This window comes from Anser anser (genome assembly GCF_964211835.1).
Source record: "Anser anser genome assembly, contig: HAP1_SCAFFOLD_138, whole genome shotgun sequence".
In the NCBI taxonomy this organism is placed as follows: Eukaryota; Metazoa; Chordata; class Aves; order Anseriformes; family Anatidae; genus Anser; species Anser anser.
In genome coordinates this window covers 256107-280433 of record NW_028154122.1, presented here as the reverse complement: position 1 = coordinate 280433, position 24327 = coordinate 256107, and the positions used below count along the sequence as shown (strand labels likewise).

Below are 24327 nucleotides of genomic sequence, written 5' to 3'. Positions count from 1 at the left end.
GATGCGTGCTGGCCCTGGGAACTGAAGGACAGAAGCAAACAGACACAGCTGCACAGGGTGAGAAGTAGACCCAGCTGGGTTGGGATCACTGCTGCCAAACCCTCTCACTGGGTTCCATGGTTGTGGCAGGTGCTCGGAAAGACTAGGGAACATTTCAAGGACACCAGAGGTTTCCAGCTGTCTTTCTAGATCCACCTGATGGTAATTCCTCGGAGATGACAGCAGTTCCTCTCCATACTCCCCACCTTGTGCGTGATGGTCCCCCACTGAATCCCCCAGGCATTGCAGAGTCCTTGTGTGCCTGTGGACATCTAAGTTTGGCACTCTCCCTATGGAGACTTCATCTTGGGGGAAGTGATCTCTCACTTTGTGGGGCTCCAGTCACTGACCACTCTGGGCACATGCTACTCAGGGAGAACACCTGGGCTCTTCAGGCAGCTCCCCATTAATTTCCTGGAGGATGTCCTCTGCCCTGACAGTTGTGGGACAGTCACGGCTGTGTACCTCAGTGACTGTTCACCATTTCTGCTGTCATCAGACACCAACAGGTTACTCCTAAATCCTACCCTCGGTCTCTCACAGCTCACAAAATGAGCTTTTTCTTTCCCTTATCCGTGGAGCAACAGGCTTTTCGGGGAGCAGCTGCTCAGCCCTGGTCTTGGCACCAGCTTTGAAAGAAGAACCAAGTCTTCAAGAAGAGCACTGGGGAGATGCAATTTTATTAGGCAGATGCTATCACAGAGTTTACTCTGGCCTGCTGTTATACACATATTATAAAGCCTCAAGAGTAAACAGAACAGTTTCATTCCGCAGTAGATGGCCGATGAATAAAGAAACATATTTCTAAGAAATTAGTAAATGCAAATGATACTGAGGATAAAAACTTCAATAATGATAAACAAGGAGCAGGCCTGCAAGGGAAGTCGTTTGTGTAGATAGAGGGGAAATTTATCACTAATCAGAAATATCCATGCAATCACTTTCCTAACAGCACTCTTAAGCTCCTTGTTTCTCATGCTGTAGATGAGGGGGTTCAATGCTGGAGGTACAACCGAGTACAGAACTGCCACTACCAGGTCCAGAGATGGTGAGATGGAGGGGGACTTTAGGTAGGCAAATATGGTCATGCTGAGAAACAGGGAGACCACGGCCAGGTGAGGGAGGCACGTGGAAAAAGCTTTGAGCTGTCCCTGCTCAGAGGGCATCCTCAGTACAGCCCTGAAAATCTGCACATAGGACAGCATGATGAAAACAAAACACCCAGACGCTAAACAGAATCCAACCATAATTATCCAAACTTTCCTGAGGTAGGAGTTTGAGCAGGAGAGCTTGAGGACCTTTGGAACTTCACAGAAGAACTGGTCCACAGCATTGCCTTGGCAAAGTGTCAGAGAAAATGCATTAGCAGTGTGCAGCACAGCATGGAGAAAGCCACTGCCCCAGGCAGCTGCTGCCATCTGGGCACAAGCTCTGCTGCCCAGGAGGGTCCCGTAGTGCAGGGGCTTGCAGATGGCAACGTAGCGGTCGTAGGACATGACAGTGAGAAGATAATACTCTGCTGAAAACAAAAAGACCTGGGCAGCACATCCTGCATAGGAGATGGCCCTGGTGTCCCAGAGGGAATTGACCACGGCTTTGGGGAGAGTGGTGGAGATGCAGCCCAAGTCGAGGAGGGCGAGGTTGAGGAGGAAGAAGTACATGGGGGTGTGGAGGCAGTGGTCGCAGGCTACGGCGGTGAGGATGAGGCCGTTGCCCAGGAGGGCAGCCAGGTAGATGGCCAGGAAGAGCCCAAAGTGCAGGAGCTGCAGCTCCCGCGTGTCTGCGAATGGCAGGAGGAGGAACTCGCTGATGGAGCTGCTGTTGGACATCTGACGCCTGTTGGGTATGGAGATGTGTACATGTAGTAAAAGGCAATGAAAAGTTAGGACAGGTTTCTCTGAGTGAACCCTGTGCCATTTCTTGTAGACCTCCCCCTGCCATACTCAAATGCTTTTTGTTTCTCTGCTGGAATCTTTCATTTAGCTCCATGACACGAGCTTCATTTTTAAGGTTCAGTGTGCAATGAGGAGCAGGCGCCTCTGCTGCTGGTCTCGCGAGGGAATCAGTCCTGACCCAGTGCAGGGAGTACATAGGAACATAGCAGGAGGGCAAGGTTTTATTTTCAGATTTTGTCAGATGAAATCCCTTCTTACGCAAAAGAGCATAGAATCACAGAATGGCTCGGGTTGGAAGAGACCTTACAGATAATCCATTTCCAAACACCTTGCCATGGGCAGGGATGCTACCCACTAGGTCAGGATGTCCAGGACCTCATCCAACCTGGTCCTGAACACCTCTAGGAATAGGACATTCACAGCCTATCTGGGCAATATGTTTCAGTACCTCGCCTCCCTCTGAGTGAAGAATTTCCTGCTAATCTCTAATCTAAATCTCCCCTCTTTTAGTTTAACAAATTTCCCCTGATCCTGTCATGATTTGATTGATCAAAAAAATAGCTCTCCATCTTTTTTATAAGACCCCTTTAAATATGGAAAAGCTGCAGTGAGGTCACCCTGATCAGCCCCAGCTCTCTCAGCCTTTCTTCGAAGGAGAGGTGCTCCAGCATGCTGATCATCTTCATGTCAGCATGTTAACATCTGCATTCCGGAGCTACATAATGTAGTTGGCAGAAAGGAGTTTTAGGGGCAATTTTTTATACACATTCTCTTCCCCCTCTTCATGCCCAAACAGTGTTCTCTGAAGTCAGAAATCCTGAGCATTTCTGCTGCACTCACAGGGAATGGTTGTGAGACCTGAGAGGCAAAGGGATTCCCTGTGGCTCAGAGCAGAGTGAGGGAGCTGGCTGGACTTGTCTCCAATGGCCCAGAGCTTTTGTAGATGGAGGGCAATCACATTTATGTTACCCTGAAAAGAAGCCAGATGCTGCTGAGACCAGATGAATCCACTGCCAATCTGTCAATGCCCAGCCTTTCTCAAGGTACCTGAACAAGGTCGCAGCACCACACCTCTAGTCAAGGACACCCATCATTTGTTTCACCAACCCGACAGTTGCATGTAGCATCTCTCTGCTTCTTCCCTGGGTTTCACATAACACAGAGATGCTATGGAAAAGATTTGCATCCTGCAGGACAGCTCACAGATTGAAAGGACACCCCAAGGAGATAACCAAATGGCCTAGTGATGGTCTTTCGTGAAGGGAAAGTCAACTCTCTCCCCAGCCTCAAAAACTGCATTGCCCACGACCCCCAGGCAGCTGACCCCCTCTGCAGTTGCAGCACAGGTGGAAATGGGCGCATGGCTGGAGAGATGCACCTCTGCTCTGCTGGAGCTCTGGCTGCAGAAGACATGCCCCATGCCTTGGACCCATGGGCGTGAGGGCAGAGGGTTTTCTGGGTGGGAGAGGAGGCAAGGGGGCATGTTCAGAGGAAGGGGTCTGCACTGAATGGAAAAAATATGGAGTTTTCTGATGAATTCTCCCTCTGACAAGATTTCTGATTAACTTTCCCCTCATTCCTTGATCATATCCCTGATGCCTGAAGGTTTTATTTCTGGGAGTTGTTTCCCTGTCTCATGTCTTATTCCTGTTTCTGCTCACAGCCTCAACCAAATCTGTGTGCAGTAATCGTTGCCCTTCAGAAACCTGCCTGTATGCAAGAGACTGCCTAGGTGCATGTGCATCTTTGCAGGTGCAAAAGGACCTGTCAGAAAGCCCTGCTGGGTTCAGCAAAGTTGATGCTGTCGCTTTCAATATGAAGAGGAGAGGCTGAAGGTACATTTGGGGCAGCTCACAAACATACTGATCCTCAGAGTTACAGTTCAGGAGTCTCAGCAATGTGCTCAAACTTACAGCTCCTCTTCCACTTCTTCCTGCTTCCCCTCCTGTCCAGTAGAGTAGGCAATTGAAAAGAGGGCAGAAAATCCCTATTTTGACCTTGTTTGCTTAGAAAAAATTGCTTGGGAAATGCCCTTGTCGTACAATGGAGCTGTGAGCAGGCTGCCCCAGGCAGCAGCCTGCCGCCAGCAGCAGGACCCTGCCCTGCCGGGGGGGCTCCTTCCACCCTCAGCTTCTCCCCGCAGCGCCCTGGGCAGCCGGTATTGCCGCTAAAGACTGAGGCAAAGGCGGCATTAAGCACCTCAGCCTTTTCCTCATCCTTAGTAACTAGGTTTCCCCTCGCATCCAGTAAAGGATGGAGATTCTCCTTAGTCCTCCGTTTCGCGTTGATATATTTGTAAAAGGATTTTTTGTTGTCTTTAACGGCAGTAGCCAGATTGAGCTCCAGATGAGCTTTGGCCTTTCTAATTTTCTCCCTGCACAGCCTCGCTACATCCTTGTAGTCCTCCTCAGTGGCCCGCCCTTTTTTCCAAAGATTATAAACCCTCTTTTTTCTGCTAAGCACAAGCCGCAACTCTCTGTTGAGCCAGGCCGGTCTTCTTCCACGCCGGCTCGTCTTTGGGCACGTGGGGACGGACCGCTCCTGTGCCATCACGATTTCCTTCTTGAGGAGCGCCCAGCCTTCCTGGACTCCTCTGCCCTTCAGAACCGCCTCCCAAGGGACTCGGCCAACCAGCGTCCTGAGCAGCTCAAAGTCAGCCCTCCGGAAGTCCAAGACAGCAGTTTTACTGGTCCCCTTCCTGGCCTCGCCAAGAATAGAGAACTCTACCATTTCGTGGTCACTCTGCCCAAGACAGCTTCCGACCACCACATCTCCCACCAGTCCTTCTCTGTTTGTGAAGAGAAGGTCTAGCAGGGCACCACCCCTGGTAGGTTCACTGACCAGCTGCGTCAGGAAGCTATCTCCCACGCTCTCCAGAAACCTCCTAGACTGCTTTCTCTGTGCCGTGTCGTGTTTCCAGGATATGTCCGGGAAGTTGAAGTCCCCCACGAGGACAAGCGCCGACGATTTTGCAACTTCTGTCAGTTGCCTATAAAACTCCTCATCCGTCTCCTCATCCTGGTTCGGCGGTCTATAACAGACCCCGACCAGGATGCTAGCCTTGCCGGCCTTCCCACGGATCCTAACCCACAGGGATTCAACCTTATCATTCCCAGCCTGGAGTTCCACAACATCAAAAGATTCTCTAATGTAGAGAGCCATGCCACCACCCCCTCTGTGCTGCCTGTCCCTCCTGAAGAGCCGATAGCCAGGCATTGCAGCACTCCAGTCGTGGGAGCGGTCCCACCACGTCTCCGTGATGGCAACCAAGTCGTAGCCTGCCTGCTGCGCGATGGCTTCCAGCTCCTCCTGTTTGTTACCCATGCTGCGCGCATTAGTGTAGATGAACTTCAGCTGGGCCATCACCTTTTTCCCCGGCCTAGCCATTGTTTCCCCCGGCACAGCTCCAACAAGCAATGCACCAGCATGATGCACCAGCACCGCATATAAGGCATAGATGAGTGGTTCTCCACTTGATTGAGACATGTAGGCTCGGAGGTCCAAATACTCAGGATAGTGTCTCCTGAGAGACACTCCTAAAGAGAGACCAAGAAGATAGAAAAATTATATCAGAGTACTTCGTGGACTAGCCAGAGAAAAACACTTCCAAAAAACAGAGACTGGAATTATATGAATACATCTCTTGATTCACTAAAAATAAGTCTTCCCATAAGCAACGTTTAATACTAGAAGTTGCAGAGAACTGTTTTCTGATGAATTAGCCTTCTCAGAGGAAAGCATATGCTTCTTGTCAAGCAGGAACTTTACTGATATTAAGAGAAAGAATAAGCCACAGTCGTTAGTCTACAATTATTGTCTGAAAATATTAACAACTTTCAGCTTAGGGGGATGTCCCATTACATGATGACAAAGTTGCATTACAGCGGGAAATATACCTTGTTGATCTTTCCACCTGTGAAATCTGCAAATCTTTTCAGTGATACTGTGAGAACGTTGGAAGAACGGTGTATGGTAGGTAAATCTCTTGGATGCAGGAACCATCTTTTTACACCTTAAAAACAAGCAGAGACAAGTGTTTGAAAGCATCTTCTTTTTTGCCCCCAAAACAAACTCGTTTTAATGTCTCACGCATGCTTATGCTATTTGAATGATATTTACTTGCGTAATATGTTTGGTTTTTTCTTTTCATAAACCCATGCACTGCTTGTCAGGCTTGTTAATATAGAGAAGAAGGTAAGTTTTCCCAACAACTCAGAGCATAGCGGGAACAGGAATCTCTCACGAAAGCGTATTACCAGGGAGTTATGAAATATGAAATATTATATATATATTATATAAAATATTATAAAATATAAAAAATAATAAAAATGAGTTATATATAAGACTAATAACAGTTATCAGCAATGGAAAAAGTACTGTACATGTGCAAGGCCTTTCCTTTTAAACTCACAAAAAGACGGAAAATTCTGGCTTTATGTGTGACTGAACCGATCACACCTCAAAGAGCACATTAAGGAAGGACCATGCAATTCAGATGTGAGGTGCTATTACAGTTCTTTCTCTTCCTCAGACATCAGTTATGAGAATCCTGAATACACTGCATGTTGCTTTCTAGGATCCGCAGGCTAAGACGAACCTGGGATTAAATTGCTTTAATAACCTATTGGACGCTCTTGATTCAACACCCTAATTTCCTTAGTTTCCAACAACAAGAAGTGGATACTGCATTTTTCATTTAGAGGGGTCAGGCATGAATCCTACAGAACTGAGCCGGGCACTCTGTGCTTTTCTGAGGGGATGTTTGACTAACAACTTGTTTTGCCAAACCATCTTATACAAATGTTCAATTGTTTCTCACATACGTAGAAACATCTTACATATTGATCAGCACAGAGAGCGCCTGAACTCAAAAGGCTTTCCCTGTGCACGCGTTAGGCTTAAGGGAGCTCATTTCAGACATTAGTCCACGTCGACAGGTTTCACAGTTCAAGAGCTGTGCAAGACGCTGTTTAGTGAGCCAGCACAGGCTGCTAACATTAATTACCACAGAGCCAGCTCACATTCTCAACTCACAGGAACCTGCTGCTGCCTTCCACTCCAAATCATTCTCCATAGCTCCTTGCTTCAGCTCACCACTACTTACCGGGCATGTCTTTTCACTTCTGCCAATATGAATATTTCAGCATGCAGCTACACACCTAGGAAGTTTGACAAGCCATGGTGCAGACAATGCTACGAGAAAAGTCCAATATCAGCTAATAGCCACTCTTCTTAGATTTCCAAAACAGATGTAACGTTTTCAAGTTTGGGATTATTTCAGTACACCAGTTGTTTAAACAAAATGAAGCAACAACAACAACAACGAAGCTGCGTCTCCTTATTTATAAATGAAGTTAAAAGATAACTTATGCTCTAAGTCATGCAAAACATAAAACTAATATATAGTATTAAGACATAATTAGTAATAATCTTACTCGATACATTTGTAGCAATTCTCTCCATCCGGCTCTTCAGGTTTCACAAATAGTTCTAGAGCTCTGGTAACAGATGAAACCGCCTAGAGGAGCAAGAGAGAAGAGCGTAAAGTCACAGTAAATTCAAAATTCCAGAGATGCACTAGTAGTTTATAAGAGAATCTAACTAATACATACTTAAGCGATACGTGCAAGTAAAAAAAAAATGTTTTAACCTAATCCAGAATGTATTTGTTCTCCCCACAGAGCTGAAAAAACAACAGTTGAAACTATTTTTCTACCTCTCTCCCAAGAATATACAGTCACATATCCTATGGCTGAAAAAAAAAAGGAGGGGGAGGGCTGAGGAGGAACAGCCAATGTTGAAAATGAAGAAAAGCAGCCCATTTCTCTATAAGTCTTAAGCCTATGCTAGTAGGAAAACAAAACAAAACAACACAAAACAAAACAAAAACAGTAGAACAATAGCAGGAAGTTTACATATTCTCCAGGTTTTAAATTGCAAAGCCTCCTCTGGAGGATCAAGAGCTGTGAGTTCAGTGTGCTTAGGAGAAATCAGACCTACATCTGAACCAAAAATATTTCAGTATTATCACCAACTTATGTTACTCTGAATAAGCAGTCAGCACCGTTTCTATGTTATGAAATAGCTGAACATAGCATGTTATTCAAATGAATTATTCAGGCAGGTTTTTTTAGGAAGACTGTGTTTCACTAGAACATTACTAGCCTGTAAGCCTCAAGTCATCATCTGGCATCTTGACTACTAAACCTCCTTTCTACCTACTATATTCTTTTCCAAGATACAGCTGTCCAAATTTATTTTTCCTACTTGGTTGGCCTGAATTTAATAAGGCATCTTGCAACTCTTCCTCTTGTTTGACACTTAATCATCAAGTCAAATTACAATTATTTGCCTTTAACCTCTTTATTTCAAGCTTTCTTTCCTAGTGGTCATTCAAAAATGGAAAAAAAAAAAAACTCCATCAACCTTCTTTTTTAATATCCAGCAGACTGTTCAGTCATCAAGCATTTAAAGACTGCTTTAAATAATCTCTAGATTAATCTAAAAGGAAACCCATAAACATGCTGCAGCTGCTTACCTTTAATATACTCGCTGGATGCGATGGAGCTCTATTTCTTGCTTTCACCTGCACTGGAAGGCTTTCCTTCTTTGTCAGGTTGTTCACTGCCCTCACTTCTGCATTGCTCTCATAAAGAGCCATCTGGAGGACGGGATTCTTCCTTCTTCTCCCGGGTTTTCTTCTGGAAACGAGGATCTAAGTATTCCAAGAAGCCGTTCGCTTTCCTGATGTTTCTCCTTTTTCTTCTTTTTGTTACGCTTGCGATTGGCATTGTCAAAGTGGAGCGCAGAGAAATACAAATCATAAAGTCTGAAAGAAACACGCAAGTTAAAAAGAGAAAAAAAGGTGTGGCACTTGTTGCATATAGGAAACTTTACTTATTTTACCACAGGGGATGATTTGCCGCATGGCAGCTATTTTGTGGTACGCTGTGCACATGTAACTTCCTTTAGATGCAGCAAACTTAAGCCCTCAGATTGAAGGACCGTAGGTCCTGGTTGGGACACAGATCATTAACAATGGGTAGCTCTGCACTATGTGCAAGTAAACAAAAAAAAAAGTTTTAACCTAATCCAGAATGGTGTGCAGATGTGATTCGAACTACGTGGTCCAAAGCTAGTGCTCTGACACAATTCAGCAATATCTTTCCTGTCTTCACTGATCAACCTAATGATCCCCAGTACGATGAACTACGTGTAGTAGAAGGAGTTAGAGAAAAGATTGTTTGGGAATGTCAAGAGAAAAATAAGCCAAAAGGAATGAAAGGGTGGGATAGTGATTGGACAGTAAGTTTATTGCAGAAATTCCAGTATGGAGGGAATACATCATGGTGTATTAAATGGCAGGGAAAGCAGAATGGAACTGATCAGTTTTATACAGTAAGCCGGGTTGATAGGAGTGGTAGACAAGAGTCAACAAAGGTAGCTTGGTGGACTTGTGAGAAGAAATATACTTGCGACAGTAATAATGAAGATGTTGAGCACTTACTTCCGGTATTGATAGCTCTTAGGGCAGGATGTGCTTGCCGAGGAATTAAGTACAATTCGGAAAGAAATAGCCAGGCTAGTCAAGTCGCAGTGGATTGTAGCTATAGTACCATACAAAGTCCAGGACAATTTGTATGGGCAGCCAGTAATGGAACTTGGACTACACACCCACCGATAGATGGGGAAGTAAAAGAAATAACTCTAGGACTCCCTCCCCACACTGCGTCCAATATGGAAAAAGTCTCCTTTTAAGGGAAAGTTGGAAACCCTACAAATTAGTAGGGCAAAAAGAAGTTTAGAAGAAGGGGCAGATGAAGATATATGGCATGAACCCTCGGATGGAGTAAAATTCAATTGGGCATTAGAATCTCTATTTGCAAAGGTAGCTACTTATCGAAATAGGGAAATGATTTATAAACTTACAGGACAAGTGAGTAGGCGCACGAGAGCCACGAAAGAAGGCTTTAGAGACCTTAATATCCAACTACAAGCTACAGCTAAAATGGTGCTACAGAATCGATTAGCATTAGATACACTGTTATTAAAGGAACATGGAGTATGTGGATTTCTAAAAGATCGTATTGATCGTATTGCTGCATCCACATTCCAAATGTGACTATTGATGTAGAACATGACATAGAACAACTGGCTCGAGTGGAACAAGATGCAGAACAGGAAGAGAAAGATATGACAACAAGCTGGTTGGATAAAATTTTTAGTGGATGGAATATTAGTAATTGGGTTAAGTCCTTACTGGAGACAATAATTATATTGGTGATTGTAGGGGTACTAATTTGGTTAACATTTATAATGCTGAAAAGTCTGGTTCTAAGGAAGACAACCTGGAACCGGACAGTGATGCAAACTATTGCTCGGCAAATGGAACCACATCCTCAATATCCTCCACCGGCATCTAACAACTTTGGATTTCAGAGAAAGAATCTGAGGAACCCAGGAGGTGAAATGGAATGAAAACCAAATAGACAAGATCAGTTTCAGATCAAGTGAACCCAACCAGAAGGGTGAACGTAACATAAAGCAGAAGTGGTGGACTTATGAAATGTTGTGACAATCCTAACCTTTGTAATTTCCTTGATTCTTAATGATGTAATTTTCCGTGATTATATTATTGGTGAGCACTGAGTGTAAAATATTTTAGTTAGTTAGTGAAAGCATTTGCCCTCCTCGAAAGGAGTGAAAAGCTTTCAAAGGGGGGAAATGTTAGTAATAGAAGAAGAAATAATACAATATTGTTTAATATGTTACATTTGCGATGTACTGTTCCGAGGCTGCGCTTGGAAGATACAAAATATATGTGCAAGGGTAACATGAGAATGCACCAATTCATGATGAGGAGTAAGGAGGATTAAAAGAACGCTCAGTTTGCAAGACATCTAGATAACTGGGGCCTCTTGGACCCTGGGAACTGGATCAAACCAACCTTGCGGTTTGGACTGAGACCGAGGGCTCAGAGAGCATGCGTGAAAAGGAAAGGTTAAAAAGTTCAACTCTGATGAAGACATCTTACTTCATCCCGACGACCACCCGGACGACCACCAGAGAGTAATACGCAAGCGCAGAAGGACTGATAAGATAACTAGCATACGAAGCGAGGCTAGGCGGAGCTAGGAAATGAATATGCATAGATGAGTTGTGAAACCTAATGCATATGTAATATCTTAGGGGATAAAAGAGAACTAAGAGAACAAATCAGACGAAGTTAGATTTGGGCAGGCATGCCCCTAACTTCCGGCGCCTAATAAAGCACCTTCATGTAATCACTTTGTGGATTATGTGTCTTCATGAACGCTAACAATAAGACATCTTACTTCATCCCGACGACCACCCGAGAGTAATACGCAAGCGCAGAAGGACTGATAAGATACGAAGCATACGAAGCGGGGCTAGGCGGAGCTAGGAAATGAATATGCATAGATGAGTTGTGAAACCTAATGCATATGTAATATTTTAGGAGATAAAAGAGAACTGAGTGAACAAATCGGACAAAGTTAGATTTGGGCAGGCTTGCCCCTAACTTGCGGCGCCTAATAAAGCACCTTCGTATAATCACTTTGTGGATTATGTGTTTTCATGAACGCTAACATGCCCACCTCCCTGCCCTCTGCCCAGCGCAGTCCAGCAGCTCAGGCTGGGCTGGCCCCAGGGCAGTGTCCGGAGCAGGCTGCTGCAGGGCTCTGGGCACTGCCACCACAGCCCCAGCCCCTCTGAAGGGCACAGCAGCTCCTGGGGGCACAGAGGGCTCAGCCCCACAGATGGGACATCCAAGGCACAAGACAGCCCCCGGGAGGCCCGCAGCCCCTCCGTGCCATCCCTGGGGGTCTTCAGGCAGCTCCTCCTGCCCCAGGGCCAGGGCAGCCGGGCCCAAGCTGCTGCAGCCAGAAAGGGTTTGCTGGTCCCGTTACTTCCTCATCAGCTGCGATCCGGTCTCAGACAAAGAAGAGGCTGTAGCTGCATTTAGTTTGCTTAAATATGCCGAGAGCCTGGGGATAGCTTCTGCCGAGAGGCAAAACCCCTCTCTCAACAGAAGGGACGAGGAACAAAGCCTTCATCCTGTTAGCCTGATCTCACAGTGATACCCAGGCACAAAGCTGCAACAAGTAGCATTCCAGGAGCATCCGGCCCTATTGCTTCTTGTGCAAGTGACTGGCCGCCTTCCTGAGCCTGTCGGGCTTCTCGGGCGTTCGACACCGCAAAGAAAAGGGAAGACGAGGTGGTGAGGCACAGGGAGCGAGCAAAGGCAGGGGCGGGCAGGGGCGGGCAGGGGCGCCCCGGGCACACAGGCCAGGTCCCCCCCTCAGGCCCCGAGACGCCCCCAGCCCGCCCACGACTCCTAAGATGGCGGCGCCCGCCCTGCCTGGTCAGGCGGTTGCACGGTTGCCATGGCAGCGAGCCCCAGCCAGCCGGCAGGGGGTGGGGCTCCGTTTGCCTGGCGGCTCTGGCAGCCAATCGGAGCCCGGGCTGAGGAGAGGCGAGCCCTGAGGGAGGAGCGGGAGGGAGGAGCGGGAAGCACTGAGGGGAGGCAGAGGCTGTGAGGGGTGGCTCCCAGAGCCCCGGCAGCGTGAGGGCAGCCGCTGCCCGGCCCTGCGTCGTGCCGTGGCGTGTTGTGTACCTTGGGGCGGTTCCCCTGGCCTGGGGACAGGCCGTGGGCAGCCCCAGTCAGGGGGAGACTGGCCCTTTAGCCCCGGCTGGGGTCTCGGAGCTCTTCTCGAGGACTGTTTCCTGGGAGAGCCTCGACGGTTCCTGGGATGGCGGAACCTCAGGCAGCACCGAGCGATTCTCGGAGAGGACCCCGATCCCCGGCCTGAAGAGCCCCTGAGCGAAGACCGCTGCTTTTTAAGTACAAGGGCAGTCTTTCAGAAATTGTTGGCCCCTGCCCGTGAGACACCGTGGAAGCTGCGCAGGGCTGTGGTGCCCGACAGGTAGGTACCTATCAGGTCCAGCAGTGGTACCCTCTTCCCTTACAAATGGTCTAGTGAAGGAGGAGCATAATGCTGTGCGCTGGGGCAACAGAACATTTGCTAAAGCATTTAAAGAAGTCATTTATACGCAGGACTATGGTGGAGACTATTAGGTCGGTCACCGAAAGGTGTGACATATGTTGGAGAAATAATCCAATAAACATGCAAAACTCCACTGCTGAGGGGCAGGCGCCTGGAGAGTATTGGCAGATAGACTTTACCGGACTGCCTAGAAAAGGGGGGCTGAAGTATTTGTTAGTCGAATTTGTTAGGTGTGGCCTGCAGCTCCCACAGGCCTCTCAGGAATGTCCCAGGAATGCGTGCGTGGTGTTTTTCTGGGGTGCTTGTGTATGCCTGCATGTGTCATCGCCTGGGTGAGGTGCTTGCCAAGAGGTTGTGAGCTGGCTGGCCTGGAGCCTGACCTGTCTTTTCCTTGCTTTCCAGGGACTGAGGCTATCTGGGATGCTGTATGCGACTACATTCCGAAAGAGCTGAAGCGGGATAAGGTGGGCCGGTGTCGTGGGCCCTGCATGAGGCAATCCCTGCCCGAGCAGCATGGCGGTGCACTGAGACTGCCCAGGGTGCCCGGAGCAGCTTCTTGGCCAGCTGGGAGAGAAACCAAGGCCAGATGTGCTCTGCCTCTCAGGTGTTTGGCACACCCTAGGGCTTCCCTCTTCCCTGCGGTCTGAGTGGGGAGGGCGAGCAGAGAGAGGGGGGAATATCCTGGGTCCGTGCCTAGGACAATTGCTGGGAATCAGTGCCAGGTCTAATCCGTGTGCTGGAAACCTCTGGGCGCTTCTCTAGCCAAGGGATGTTGGCAAATGCTGTGAGGGGGGAGACGAAAGAAACTGAGGATGCGGCTCTTTTGCAAAGCTTTCCAAAGTGCCCCACCTTGCCCCATTGTCCCTCAGGAGTGGGCAGGGCACAGAGCAGTGTCCCCCTGCTCTGACAGCCATCCCTTTTCCCGTCTCTCAAGAACTCCCTCATCGGCCTTTCTGTCTTTTCTGTGTGCAGGGCGTTTGGGTTGCGGGACTCGGGACCTTTGGTGTTGTCCGAGAGCAGTTCCATGGCAAAGAAGGGCTGCTCTTGGTTCGAAGACCTTTCTTCCAGCTGGACATCGATGAGTTGTGGCTGGAGGAGATCTACTGTCCCACTGAGCTCCTCCCTGGTGAGAAGGCAGCAGCCCCCCCCTTCCCGCCCCATGTCCGGAACGGTTTGTTCTCCCTGCTCTTTGGAAAGGCCTGGGAGAAGTAGAGGATTGTCTCCAACGGTCAGGGTACAGCTTGAGTTCCCCCAAAAGAAACCGTGCCCCAGGAGCTCTTTCTCTTAGCGACCCTTTCTCTGGGAACTTGTTCTGAATGTTGCAAGCAACTTGGGCTTGCCGTGTCGCTGAGGATGTTGCTTCTCCTTGCAGATGGTGTCAAGATTGAGCCGCTGAAGTACGTGCAGCTATCGCGAGCCACCTCCTTCCCGCTGCACGTGGCGAAGAACTGCGTGCAAGAGACCATCCTCTTGTACTGCTTCCTCGTGAGGAACAAGGAGCACGTCCCCTTTGCCGTCAGGGACATTGGAGTTCTGCCACGCGAAGATGGTTTTCTGTGCGTGAAGTCTTATCTAGACTGCGTCAAACGTCTGGAGAGCGCCGCGGGCCTGGTTGCACTGCTCCACAGCGTAAGTTGGTGAGGTTTTGGGGGCTACTTCCATTTCTTTGGGAATCCTAGCAAAGGGTGAGCAATCTGACTGCTATTGGCCAGCCCGGACATGGCAGGCCAGTCAAATGCCTTTCCCCACGCTTGCCCCCTTAGCTGCTCTCTCCACGAGCAAAGAGAGTTTCTTCTGAGCGTCTGGATGCTTGCCCCTGCAAAAAGCCTGGCAGTGTTACTGTACAGCCTCCATATTCTGCCATTCTTGTGCCCGTGCTGCCGCGATTCCCGTCAGAGAGAATTGCCTGCATGTGGAGGGGAATTTAGGCTACCTTCTGTGGTGCTGCGGGAAGACTGACAACAAACCCCATGCATGGACATGACGGAAAAGGGATGCCATGCCTTGTGCGACACCAGGAGGATTACTGCCAGCAAGCTGCAACGGGTAGGAGGCCAGCCTTCTTCAAGCCCGTGTCATCGTTTGTTTTCCAGGTTTCATCTGACTGTGAGGAGAAGGCCGGAGGCCAAAGTTTCCACCACCTCGCAGGAGGAAGCTGCAGGAGAGCGCAGGATCAGAAGAGGTAAGGGAACAGGTCCCTGCTGTCTGGGGGTGGTCCCTGTCCCGTGCTGGCTGACTTGAACCAGGTTAAAAGGCAGTGCCCACGCAGCTGCTCGGAAGAGCTTCCTCCTTTCCTAGTTTCAGAGTGCCATCCTGGCAACCTGCTGCAGAGGAGGAAGTAGCTTTCCCTCCCCATCCTGACAAGCTGGGAGCCAGGCACAAGGCAGCAAGATGTGGAGAAGAAGCCTTCTACCAGGTGAGACCCCTGGGGGAAAGGAGGAAGGAGCCCCTTGCAGCCACACTGGAGAGATGTCCCCTTTGGACCCACCAGCCGCAGGGTGGCTCCTGACACACGTCCCAGCGGAGGCCGCTCTCTCAACGGATGGCAAGCGTGCAGCACGTTTGCCTGAGACTGGCACACCAGCTTCATTTTCCAGCAGGGCCCCGATCCTTGGGGGAGCTGAACGCAGAGCCTTGTTGCAGAAGCTCTTCTCCCTTCAGGAGCCCCCCCACATTGCAGCAGAGCCCATCTTCTTGTCTGTGGGAGCAAACGTCCCCTGCCTTCATTCTAACATGTCTCACCGTGTCTTAGGATTGCCGTGGCCCCATCTCCCCTGCTGTTTCTTCCAGCCTAAGGAGCTGTGATACCAGATGGAAAAGTTTCTTTCAGGCATTTTTTTCAAACGCTATCCCAAACGTTGTGGCAGGCACAAGAGAGTGCTGAGGTAGGGAGATGGCATGACTGGGCTCCTTACCTGACGGCTTTCTCCAATGGCTCCGCTGGCTCCCCAGCGATAACCTGTTTTCCACCCATAAGCGCACCGTGTTTCAGGGCCACAGAGGAGAAGCTGAAGTAAAGCCCGGGTGGGCCATAATGGTGTCTCTCGGATCCTGTCCTTGCACAAGACACCGCTCCCCTCCTTCTTCCACCAAAAAGGGCCTGGATACGGGCATCCCGAGCCTTCCTGAAGGCAGGTGGTGCCACAGCTTCGCGTTTGGCTCTCTCTGTCTCCGCTGAAGTGAACACGGCCAGTCCAATATGCCCGCTCGCTGCGGAAGTGCCGTCTGCTGCAGAGGCTGACGCAGCTTGCGAGCGCGGACTGGAGACCGAATTTCCCTGGGCTCATGCAGCCTCCTCCCGGTGTCTGTTTGCAGTGTGCTCCCCCCGTGTCCAGGCAGCTCCCCCGGGACGAAGAAGGCAGACAGGCAGGAAACAGCTCCTCAAGCCAAGTCCACCACCACTGCGCTCCCTGCTCCTGAAGCCTCCAGGAGAGCGCTGCAGGTACCTGCTCTGCCTTGCTGCAATGACTGTGCTGTTTGGGCCTGTACAAAAGCCTCTGTGTGGAGCGATCCCGAGCAGGTCCCTTGGGATGCGTTCATCTTCACATTTGTTACCTCCTTCATCTCTTCCTCAGGAGACGGAAGGTGGCGTCCCGCACACCTTCCCTGCCTCTTACTGCCTCCCGTGTTGCCATGAGCCACTTCATTTTGACCAGGGGCCATGGAAAAGGAGCAAGGCCTTTCTGAGTCGTTGATGGCAGAGGGCTTTGGTCACCGCGGGCTGTTCAGCTGTGTTTGTCACGAGTTGAGGAGCCTGGCCTAGCTTCAGGGCCCCTCATCCTTGAGGGTCGAAGCACTGCTGACAGACCGGCTGAGGCGAGGGGGCAGGAGCGTGGGTTAGGCCTGAGGGACAGCTGAGACCAATCCTGTCTGCTGTTGTGTTTGTTTTGTTGTTGGTTTTTTTTTTTTTTTTTCCTCCAGGAGGTCTGGAACCTGTCTTCACAGTGGGACCAAACAGACAGCTCATGGCCCACGTACCAAAAGCTACAAGAGCAAGCCCAGGCAGACATGGCTGCATGGGAAGCCTGGTCTGAGGGGGAGGACCAACAGATACCCCAGGTACTGGCAGTGATCAACACCGCTGAGAACAGCGGCGATCCTCTCTGCCCGGGCTCCGAGGGCGGCAGGTCCCAGGGTGGTGGGAGCAGGACGGGCACGAGGCCGCAGGTCAGGGCTTTTGCTGCTCCTCCCTGTGAGGGAGAGGTTGTCAGCAGAAAGTGAGGGATAAAAGCAGCAGCCAGACGTGGGCTGGCAGCGCCGAGTCGCCTGGTTCGCAGGTCCTGCTGCAGGGTCCTTTCAAGAGGTCCTCTGGGAAAGAGCAGCTGTACGTCCAGTCCTGTTTGATGAGAGGGACTTCTCCTTGCAGCGATTCAACAGCCAACATGCTCGGACTCCCCATCCTCCAGCCCAGCCCAGGAGCAAGGTCAGGAAGAGGTGGAGGAAGGCTGAGAACCCTGCCCCAGCAGAGGAGTTGGGAGCAGCAGGCAAGCTGGAGAGACTCCAGCCTGAGTAAGTGTGTGCCGGCTCCGTTCCCGTCGTGGGGCACTGGAGTAGCTCTTGAGTGATGTCAGGACATGTCCAGGAGCCTGGTCCCTGAGTCCTGGGGTTGCCTGTGACACCCTTTGATTCCTCCTAAAGCGGGCATGACCTTGGTTACCGCCAAGGCCTAAAACTCACCACAGGTTGAAAGGGTGGGTGCACGTGGCACCGCATGGGTGCAGGGTCTGGATTGTAATGGGTAAAGCCTTGTTTGTTCATTAAATATTGCTGATGGGAAGGTTTTCAATGGTTAACTGCTTATACCCCCAATGTCCTGTTGAAGGAAAAAAACAAGTGTAGGAATTTCCTGTTAAGTTAACAATTGCAGTAGAAACCAGCTCCAAAAAAGGGCAAAATGGCATTCCCCCTCACATGAGAACACACATATCAGCAGCAAAGTCACGACCCCGACGCAGAGGAAGACAACGATCTTCATCCCCACGACCACCAGAGGACTGACGAAGACCCCCTAGCAACAGGCCTCGCAGTCGTAAGAAGACACCAGGATGTGCCACTAAACCCGGAACTACTAGGCTATAAATGGAGACTCTGGCGGGCTTAGGTGCGCGCCGTTGGCGGAGCAGGAGACTCCCCGGCCGCCCAGCGCTGTTTTACTTATCGCTGCTTGCTGAGTTGCTCAAATAAATAGAAATTCGATCTACCTTACCCACGATGTGTCGGGAATGATTTCTACCAAAACTAATGTATAACATGGATGAGGGGAGAGGCAGAAGGGGTGTCTGACAGAGGCTGAGGGATCCCTTTCTCCTGTTGTTGCAGCCGCCTTTCCCCACGAGCACTCCAAGTTTTGGAAAGGTTGGAGCCGCATCGCCATCAACAAAGTGTATTCAGAAATGTTGCGGAGGCAAACCGGCTGCGGCAAGAGCAGCAGCAGCAGCAGCTCCCCCGGTAAGTATCTCCAAAAAGGGATGGTGCTTCCCGCTGCTGCAAGGCCCATCCTTCCCCTGGGGGCAGCACTGGGAGAAAGAGGGCACGTCTCCGACACCCCTCCCGAGACGGACGCAGGCTTTGGAGACTCTGGAGACTTTGGGACTGGAGCTCCCTGACACCTGACGGGGAGCGGCTGGGCACCCAGAACAGGCTTTCCCATGTGGGATGTGAAAGTCCTGTCTGAAAACAGAGGGGTCCCCTGGATGGCTGCCTCTCCCCTTTCCAAAGCCGAGAGGCTGTCCTTCCTTTGGAGAGCGCTGACGCCAGGACACCTTGCCCTGAGGGGGAATACCTGTGCAGAATACCCAGGGTCCTCCGCTCCACCTGACCCAGCCCCAGGCTGGTGAGCTGCACCCCTGGGGACCCTGTCGTGAGCTCGGGCACAAGGCATCTGTCTCACTTCTCGGCAGCCTTGAAGCTTCCTGGGAAGCAGACCCCTACGTGCACGGCCCGAGCTAAGCCTGCAGTATTTCTCTGTGTTCAGCCTGTACACAACCTGCTCATCCTCTTTTTTCTTTTGACTCCCTAGCGCTAGATGCTGGTACCGCAGTGGAGGGGAAGGTGCTGGGAATGGCGACGGCGGCAGCAGCGGAGCTCTGAGCAAAGGGGCTGGGAAGCTCTCCCGCTTTCCACCCCTGAATGGAAAATAAAGAGCACCGGGGCTCTTCCCAAACAGACTGCTTGTGTCACTTCATCCACCCTAGACTTGAGTACGCATAAGCTGGATCTCTGCTTTGAAAGAGGAATGTGGGTTGAAAGGAGAGCTCTTTCCAAGGCTCCCATTGCTATGCCTGCGCTGTCTTAAGTGTGGCTTCCCGTCATGATGCTCATCGCTGCCAGTTGCGCGCATTTCCAGGGCAGAAGTCTGTGTCTCAGCCCACGTCCCCATAGCTCCCTCCTAGCTAGGGGAGCTCCGTGGCAGACCTGGAGGGGAGGCCCATGGGGACGAGGAGCAGGCAGAAGCATGGGGAATCTGAGGGCATGTGAAAGGACTCTCAGGGCCAGGTGTGCGGGTGTGTATGTGCTTGTGAACCCCGAGAGTGCCGTGTGTGTGCCTGCAGCAGTGACCTGCTGTCTCTGCCAGCCCCAGGGCAGGAGGGGACTCGGCTGTCTGTGCCTGTGTGTTACGTGAGGCCTGTGTGTGGGTGCTCTTGCAAGCAGCGCCTTGTCTGTGGTTGTCTGTGTGGCCGGCTGTATCAGTGTCCTCCCTGGGTGTCCCTGGCACAGGTGCTCAGCTTCGTTACTGCTTGAACCTGCAAAGGGGAAACTGGCGGCGGTGTCCCTCAGCCTGGGCGCAGACCGGCCTGGGCGGAGACCAACCCCCTGGGCTGGGGACCCTGGGCACTGGGCTGGGTTCCAGCGGCCGTGCAGGACCATGCTGGGTGGTATCGGTCTGTACTGGATCATGAAGAATGCTATCAGAGCAATCCTGGCTTCACTCCATTGTTTTAGTTATTGCTGAGAAGGGCTTGCACAGTTTTAAGGCCTTTTCCGTTTTTTTTTTTATTTTTTTTTTCACATTGCCCTGCCAGTGAGGAGGCTGTGGTTGCAAAAAAGCTGGGAGGCAACACAGCCAGGACATCTGAGGCAAACTGGCCAAAGGGCTATTCCCTAGCATATAGAATCATAGACCGGTTTGGGATGGAAGGAATCTTAAAGATCATCAAGTTCCAACCCCCCTGCCATGGGCAGGAACACCTCCCACCAGACGAGGTTGCTCAATGCCCCATCTGTCCTAGCCTTGGACACTTCCAGGAATGGGGCATCCACAGCTTCTTTGGGCGACCTCTTCCAGTGTCTCCTCACCCTCACAGTAAAAATCTCTTCCTTACCTGAGTCTATCCTCAGCCTGTCTTCACAGGAGAGGTACTCCATACCTCTGATGATCATTTTTGTGGCTCTGCTCTGGACCAAGTGCAGGTCCGGGTCTCTCTTGTGCTGGGAGCCCTGCTATTCCATCCCCCGGACTCTGGAGGGCAGAGCAGAGGGGGAGAATCACCTCCCTCGCCCTGCTGGCCACTCTGCTTTTGATGCAGCCCAGGATACAGTTGGATTTCTGGGTTGCAAGTGCATATTGCTGGCTCCTGTTGAGCTTCTCATCGACCAGTACCCCCACGTCCTTCTCCACAGGGCTGCTTTCAAGGTATTTCTCACCTAGTCTGTACTGGTGTTTCAGAGAGCCCCTCTGCTCATGCATTAGATTGGGAGGCTGGGCATCTGGTTTGGATTGTTGGAAGCCCTAACTTCAAGAAGAATTCAAATGGAGCGTTGGACATGTAGAACAGTAAAGAGGCATTTTCTCCTGCTTCTGTGGTAGGCAATGGGCATAGCTGAAACACATCTGAAACAAAACTATTACCAGCTCGTACCGTTCCAGACAGACCCTTGATGATATATGGGTCAACCCCTGTGCTGCCAATTGTACAGACCTCCGAGTATTATTTTTTCAAAGGCAGTTAAACTTAATAAGCAATGACTTTTACTGGAACACTGAAGAAAGTCTATTCATCGAAGGCTGCATCTATATTAGGTGTGGAGATGGAGCAAGAATGTAGTTTTGCAACAAATGAATATTACAGCAAGGAGTATTTGTTATTGGTGCTCTGTGAGTGAATGAATGAAGTGGCCCTGTGGCTGCCACACCTTCTGTGATGATGGTAGCAAGGGAGACCCATGTTCCTGCTGGAGCTCTTTCTAGACTGTGAATTTATCCAAACTGTGTTGTGTTCCCTTGGAGGTATAGCAACAAGCAATGTAGTCCAATTGGAGAAGATCAGTAGATCAAAGCAGCTAAGGCTAAAGGCCTTACATATTCATCATGTGGTTCCAGCATCTAGGAGCTTTGGACTAGATTCGTTTGGAGCCATTGGACAAAAACGCCTGCAAACTTTGATTCAAATCTATCCGAAGAACAGGTGATTAGTTTGGGTTTTTATATCCCCTTTCGGGGTTGCAATACATTGATCTTGCACCTGAAACAGATCTTTAATTTCTGTTTCTTTAGAGAGAACATTCATTCATGTAGCACTAATCCTCTGTGAAACTGCAACTGGATGGAGTAAATGTGATTACTGGAGTTTTATTGTAAAACTACATTCTTGCTCCATCCCAGCATCTAACAGAGATGCAGCCTTTGAGGAATAGATTTTCCTTAGTGTTCTAAGAAGAGCTGCATCCGAAGGAACTGGGGTTCTCCTAGGACCACTACAGAAATACTTCTGCTCTCCATAGCTTGTCCAGCACGGGTAGTGTTGGTCAGAGCACAGTTGCCTCTGACACTTGGTGCATGACACTTAACATAGACTCACAGTTGACACTGAGGTCAATCTGAAAATGAGAATCGTGTTGGAGATGAGAAGAAGGTGACAGAGATGTACTTAGGGTAAATGAGTAATTTCTGTGCCCGTTTCCTCCAAGCTGAATAAGAACAAAGTGAATTAATTTGACAGTTGTCAGTAACTTAGATCACGATAGATTTTATTTCCTAATTGTTCTGACAGTACATTCTCGTGTCCGCTGTGGGTCTGTTCCGCTTCCTAGAGCAGGCAAGCTGGATTCTGCATTTGTCAGCAGAATTTAACATAAACTTTTCCTGAGTGCAGTCTACATGGATAGAATATAAACCGTGTTTAACTTCCTCCATCCAGCCAAATGAATAAGTATTTTATGTTAAAGGACTAAGCATCTTTTTTTTTTTTTTTTTTTTTCTGGGTGGGGTGGGGGCTGTGGGAAGGGGGGGTCTTTTTTCTAGACCTTACAAAATAGATCATGGCAACGTTCTATTGTAAAATATGAAAACAGTTATCTTAAGAAACAAAAATGTATAGCAGCTAAGTGTAGTAACCAGTGAAAAGCGTTTTGCCAGTCGAACTTGAACCAAAAGAGATGGGAGAATTCTGCAGAAAGCAAATAAAGACAGGGAATCAGGGTGCCTCAGTCAATCAGATGTGATGGAAAGCCAGCAAAAGAGTGAGCGCTTTTTTCATCTGCTGTAATAAAAATGATAAGAAAATCTGTTTAATATAAAACAAATTCAATTCAGATGATCAAGCTGGGGACTGGTCTGCGTGAGAATGATACAGAATCTGTGTTAGCTGTTTTAAAGAAAAAGTTAAATAAGTCTGGGTTGCTGTGATATCATTGACGCTGTCTGAAGAAAGTTATTGACCAGGAGGTTTCTTAAGTTTTTCACGGGTGTCTTAGGAGGAAAAGAAATGAAAAACGGAGGGGAGTGAGAGCAGGAAGGCTTATACAGTGTCGAAAAACTGAACATCCCGGGATAAATGCTTAGTTCTACGGAGAATGTATACTAATGCTTAGTTCTACCAGAGCAACTGGCCAAAAGGAAAAGGCTTTTTTTTTTTTTTTTTTTTTTTTCAGTGCTCAAGATTGGAATTGGGGAAAAAATGATGGGAATCCATCCGTTTTTCTACTTACCCAATTTGCTTAGGCCCTTCTTAGGAAGGGACGTGCCGGAAAAATTGGATGCAAAAGTTTCTTTGGAACAAGGGAAAATGGAAATCAAAGTAACATCTTAAGCTCTGAAGTCTATCTATCCGCGGCGAGTCCAGAGAAAGCTCCAGATAGGACTCCCTGCAACTGTTGGTGCGCAAGTTAGGTGGAGCTATCCCCCTTGTGCCCGGCGTGGGTGCGCAGCGCCGAATAAACAGACCTGCTTTATAACCATTGTGAGGTTCTAGATAGAGTCTGACTTCCGCAAGTCAGTAGCTGACCAATGCTGTAGAGCTCAGAACAGATGTCATCAACAGACTTCAAGTGACTGATCAGGGAATTTGATTAGCTAATATGACTGATTAGCTCTAACTACCAGGACTAAAAGTTTGGTATTTCTGGAGAAGATCGTGTAGACGAAGGAGTGCTCAAATGATGATGTACTAGTTTTGAAGTCTACAAGTATATTCTACCAAACTTTTTAAGAATAAATTCCATGCTAGGCCAATTGTAATGAAATTTTTCTATTATTTCTACAAAGCTGTCTCAGTTTGAAACCTTGAGACAGTTCAGTGTTGGGTAGTCGTCTGTCTCAAAATGCTGAGAAGATGGGGCTGCATTCATTTGCAAACTGGCTGTCCTAAAGGCCTTAAACTTTGCATTATGTTGAGGCAGTGGTGATCTCAGCCTTCTTGTATTTCTCTGAGTAATGTAGCTCCCAAAAGAGATCCCAAGGTCCAGAAAAGACATGGAAATAATTGGTGGCTTGTAAGGAAAAATCATATTCCATCACACAGCACCACCAGAGCTGTCTGTAGAGTTTAGAAGTCAGCTGAAGTTATTTATGTTTCATCTGAAGGGAGTAAGAAAAGAGCAGTTAATATAAAAGAATGCATGTCTGACAATCATACAAGCGGATGGGAGCCTGTTTTATCTGGGTGTCCTGGTTCCAGTTAGGACAGAGTTAATTTTTCCTCATTCTAGCTGGTAGGGTGCTATGTTTTGGATTAGGATGAGAAGAGCGCTGATAACATGCTGATGTTTTAATTGTTGCAGAGCAGTGTTTACACCAGGCCAAGGACTTTTCGGCTTCTCGCTCTGTCCTGCCAGCGAGCAGGCTGGGGGTGCAGCAGGAGCTGGGAGGGGACAGACCCAGGACAGCTGACCCAAACTGGCCAAAGGGGTATTCCATACCATCTGACGTCATGCTGAACAATATATAGGGGTGGCTGGCCGGGGTGGGGGGCCGGCTGCTCGGGGAAAGGCTGGGCATCGGTCAGCGGGTGGTGAGCAATTGCATTGTGCATCACTTGTTTTCTTACACATTATTATTATTAATACTATTATCATTATCACTATTATTATTATTATTGTTATTATTATATTCCTGTCTTAATAAACTGTCTTTATCTCAACTCACCGGC

At 49.2% G+C, this 24327-nt stretch overlaps 1 protein-coding gene across 1 annotated transcript; it reads left to right on the top strand.

The window, feature by feature from the left end:
- Positions 1-1036: 1036 nt before the first annotated feature.
- LOC310890780 (coiled-coil domain-containing protein 81-like) lies at positions 1037-18405 on the top strand (the record flags this gene model as incomplete). Its single annotated transcript, XM_083853112.1, has 9 exons — positions 1037-1045; positions 13934-14087; positions 14334-14590; positions 15055-15143; positions 15260-15377; positions 16277-16403; positions 16883-17020; positions 17328-17470; positions 18281-18405. The coding sequence occupies 6 exons, from the start codon at positions 1037-1039 to the stop codon at positions 16379-16381; spliced, it is 732 nt and encodes a 243-aa protein (XP_083709238.1). The 3' UTR covers positions 16382-16403; positions 16883-17020; positions 17328-17470; positions 18281-18405.
- Between the last annotated feature and the right edge of the window lie 5922 nt (positions 18406-24327).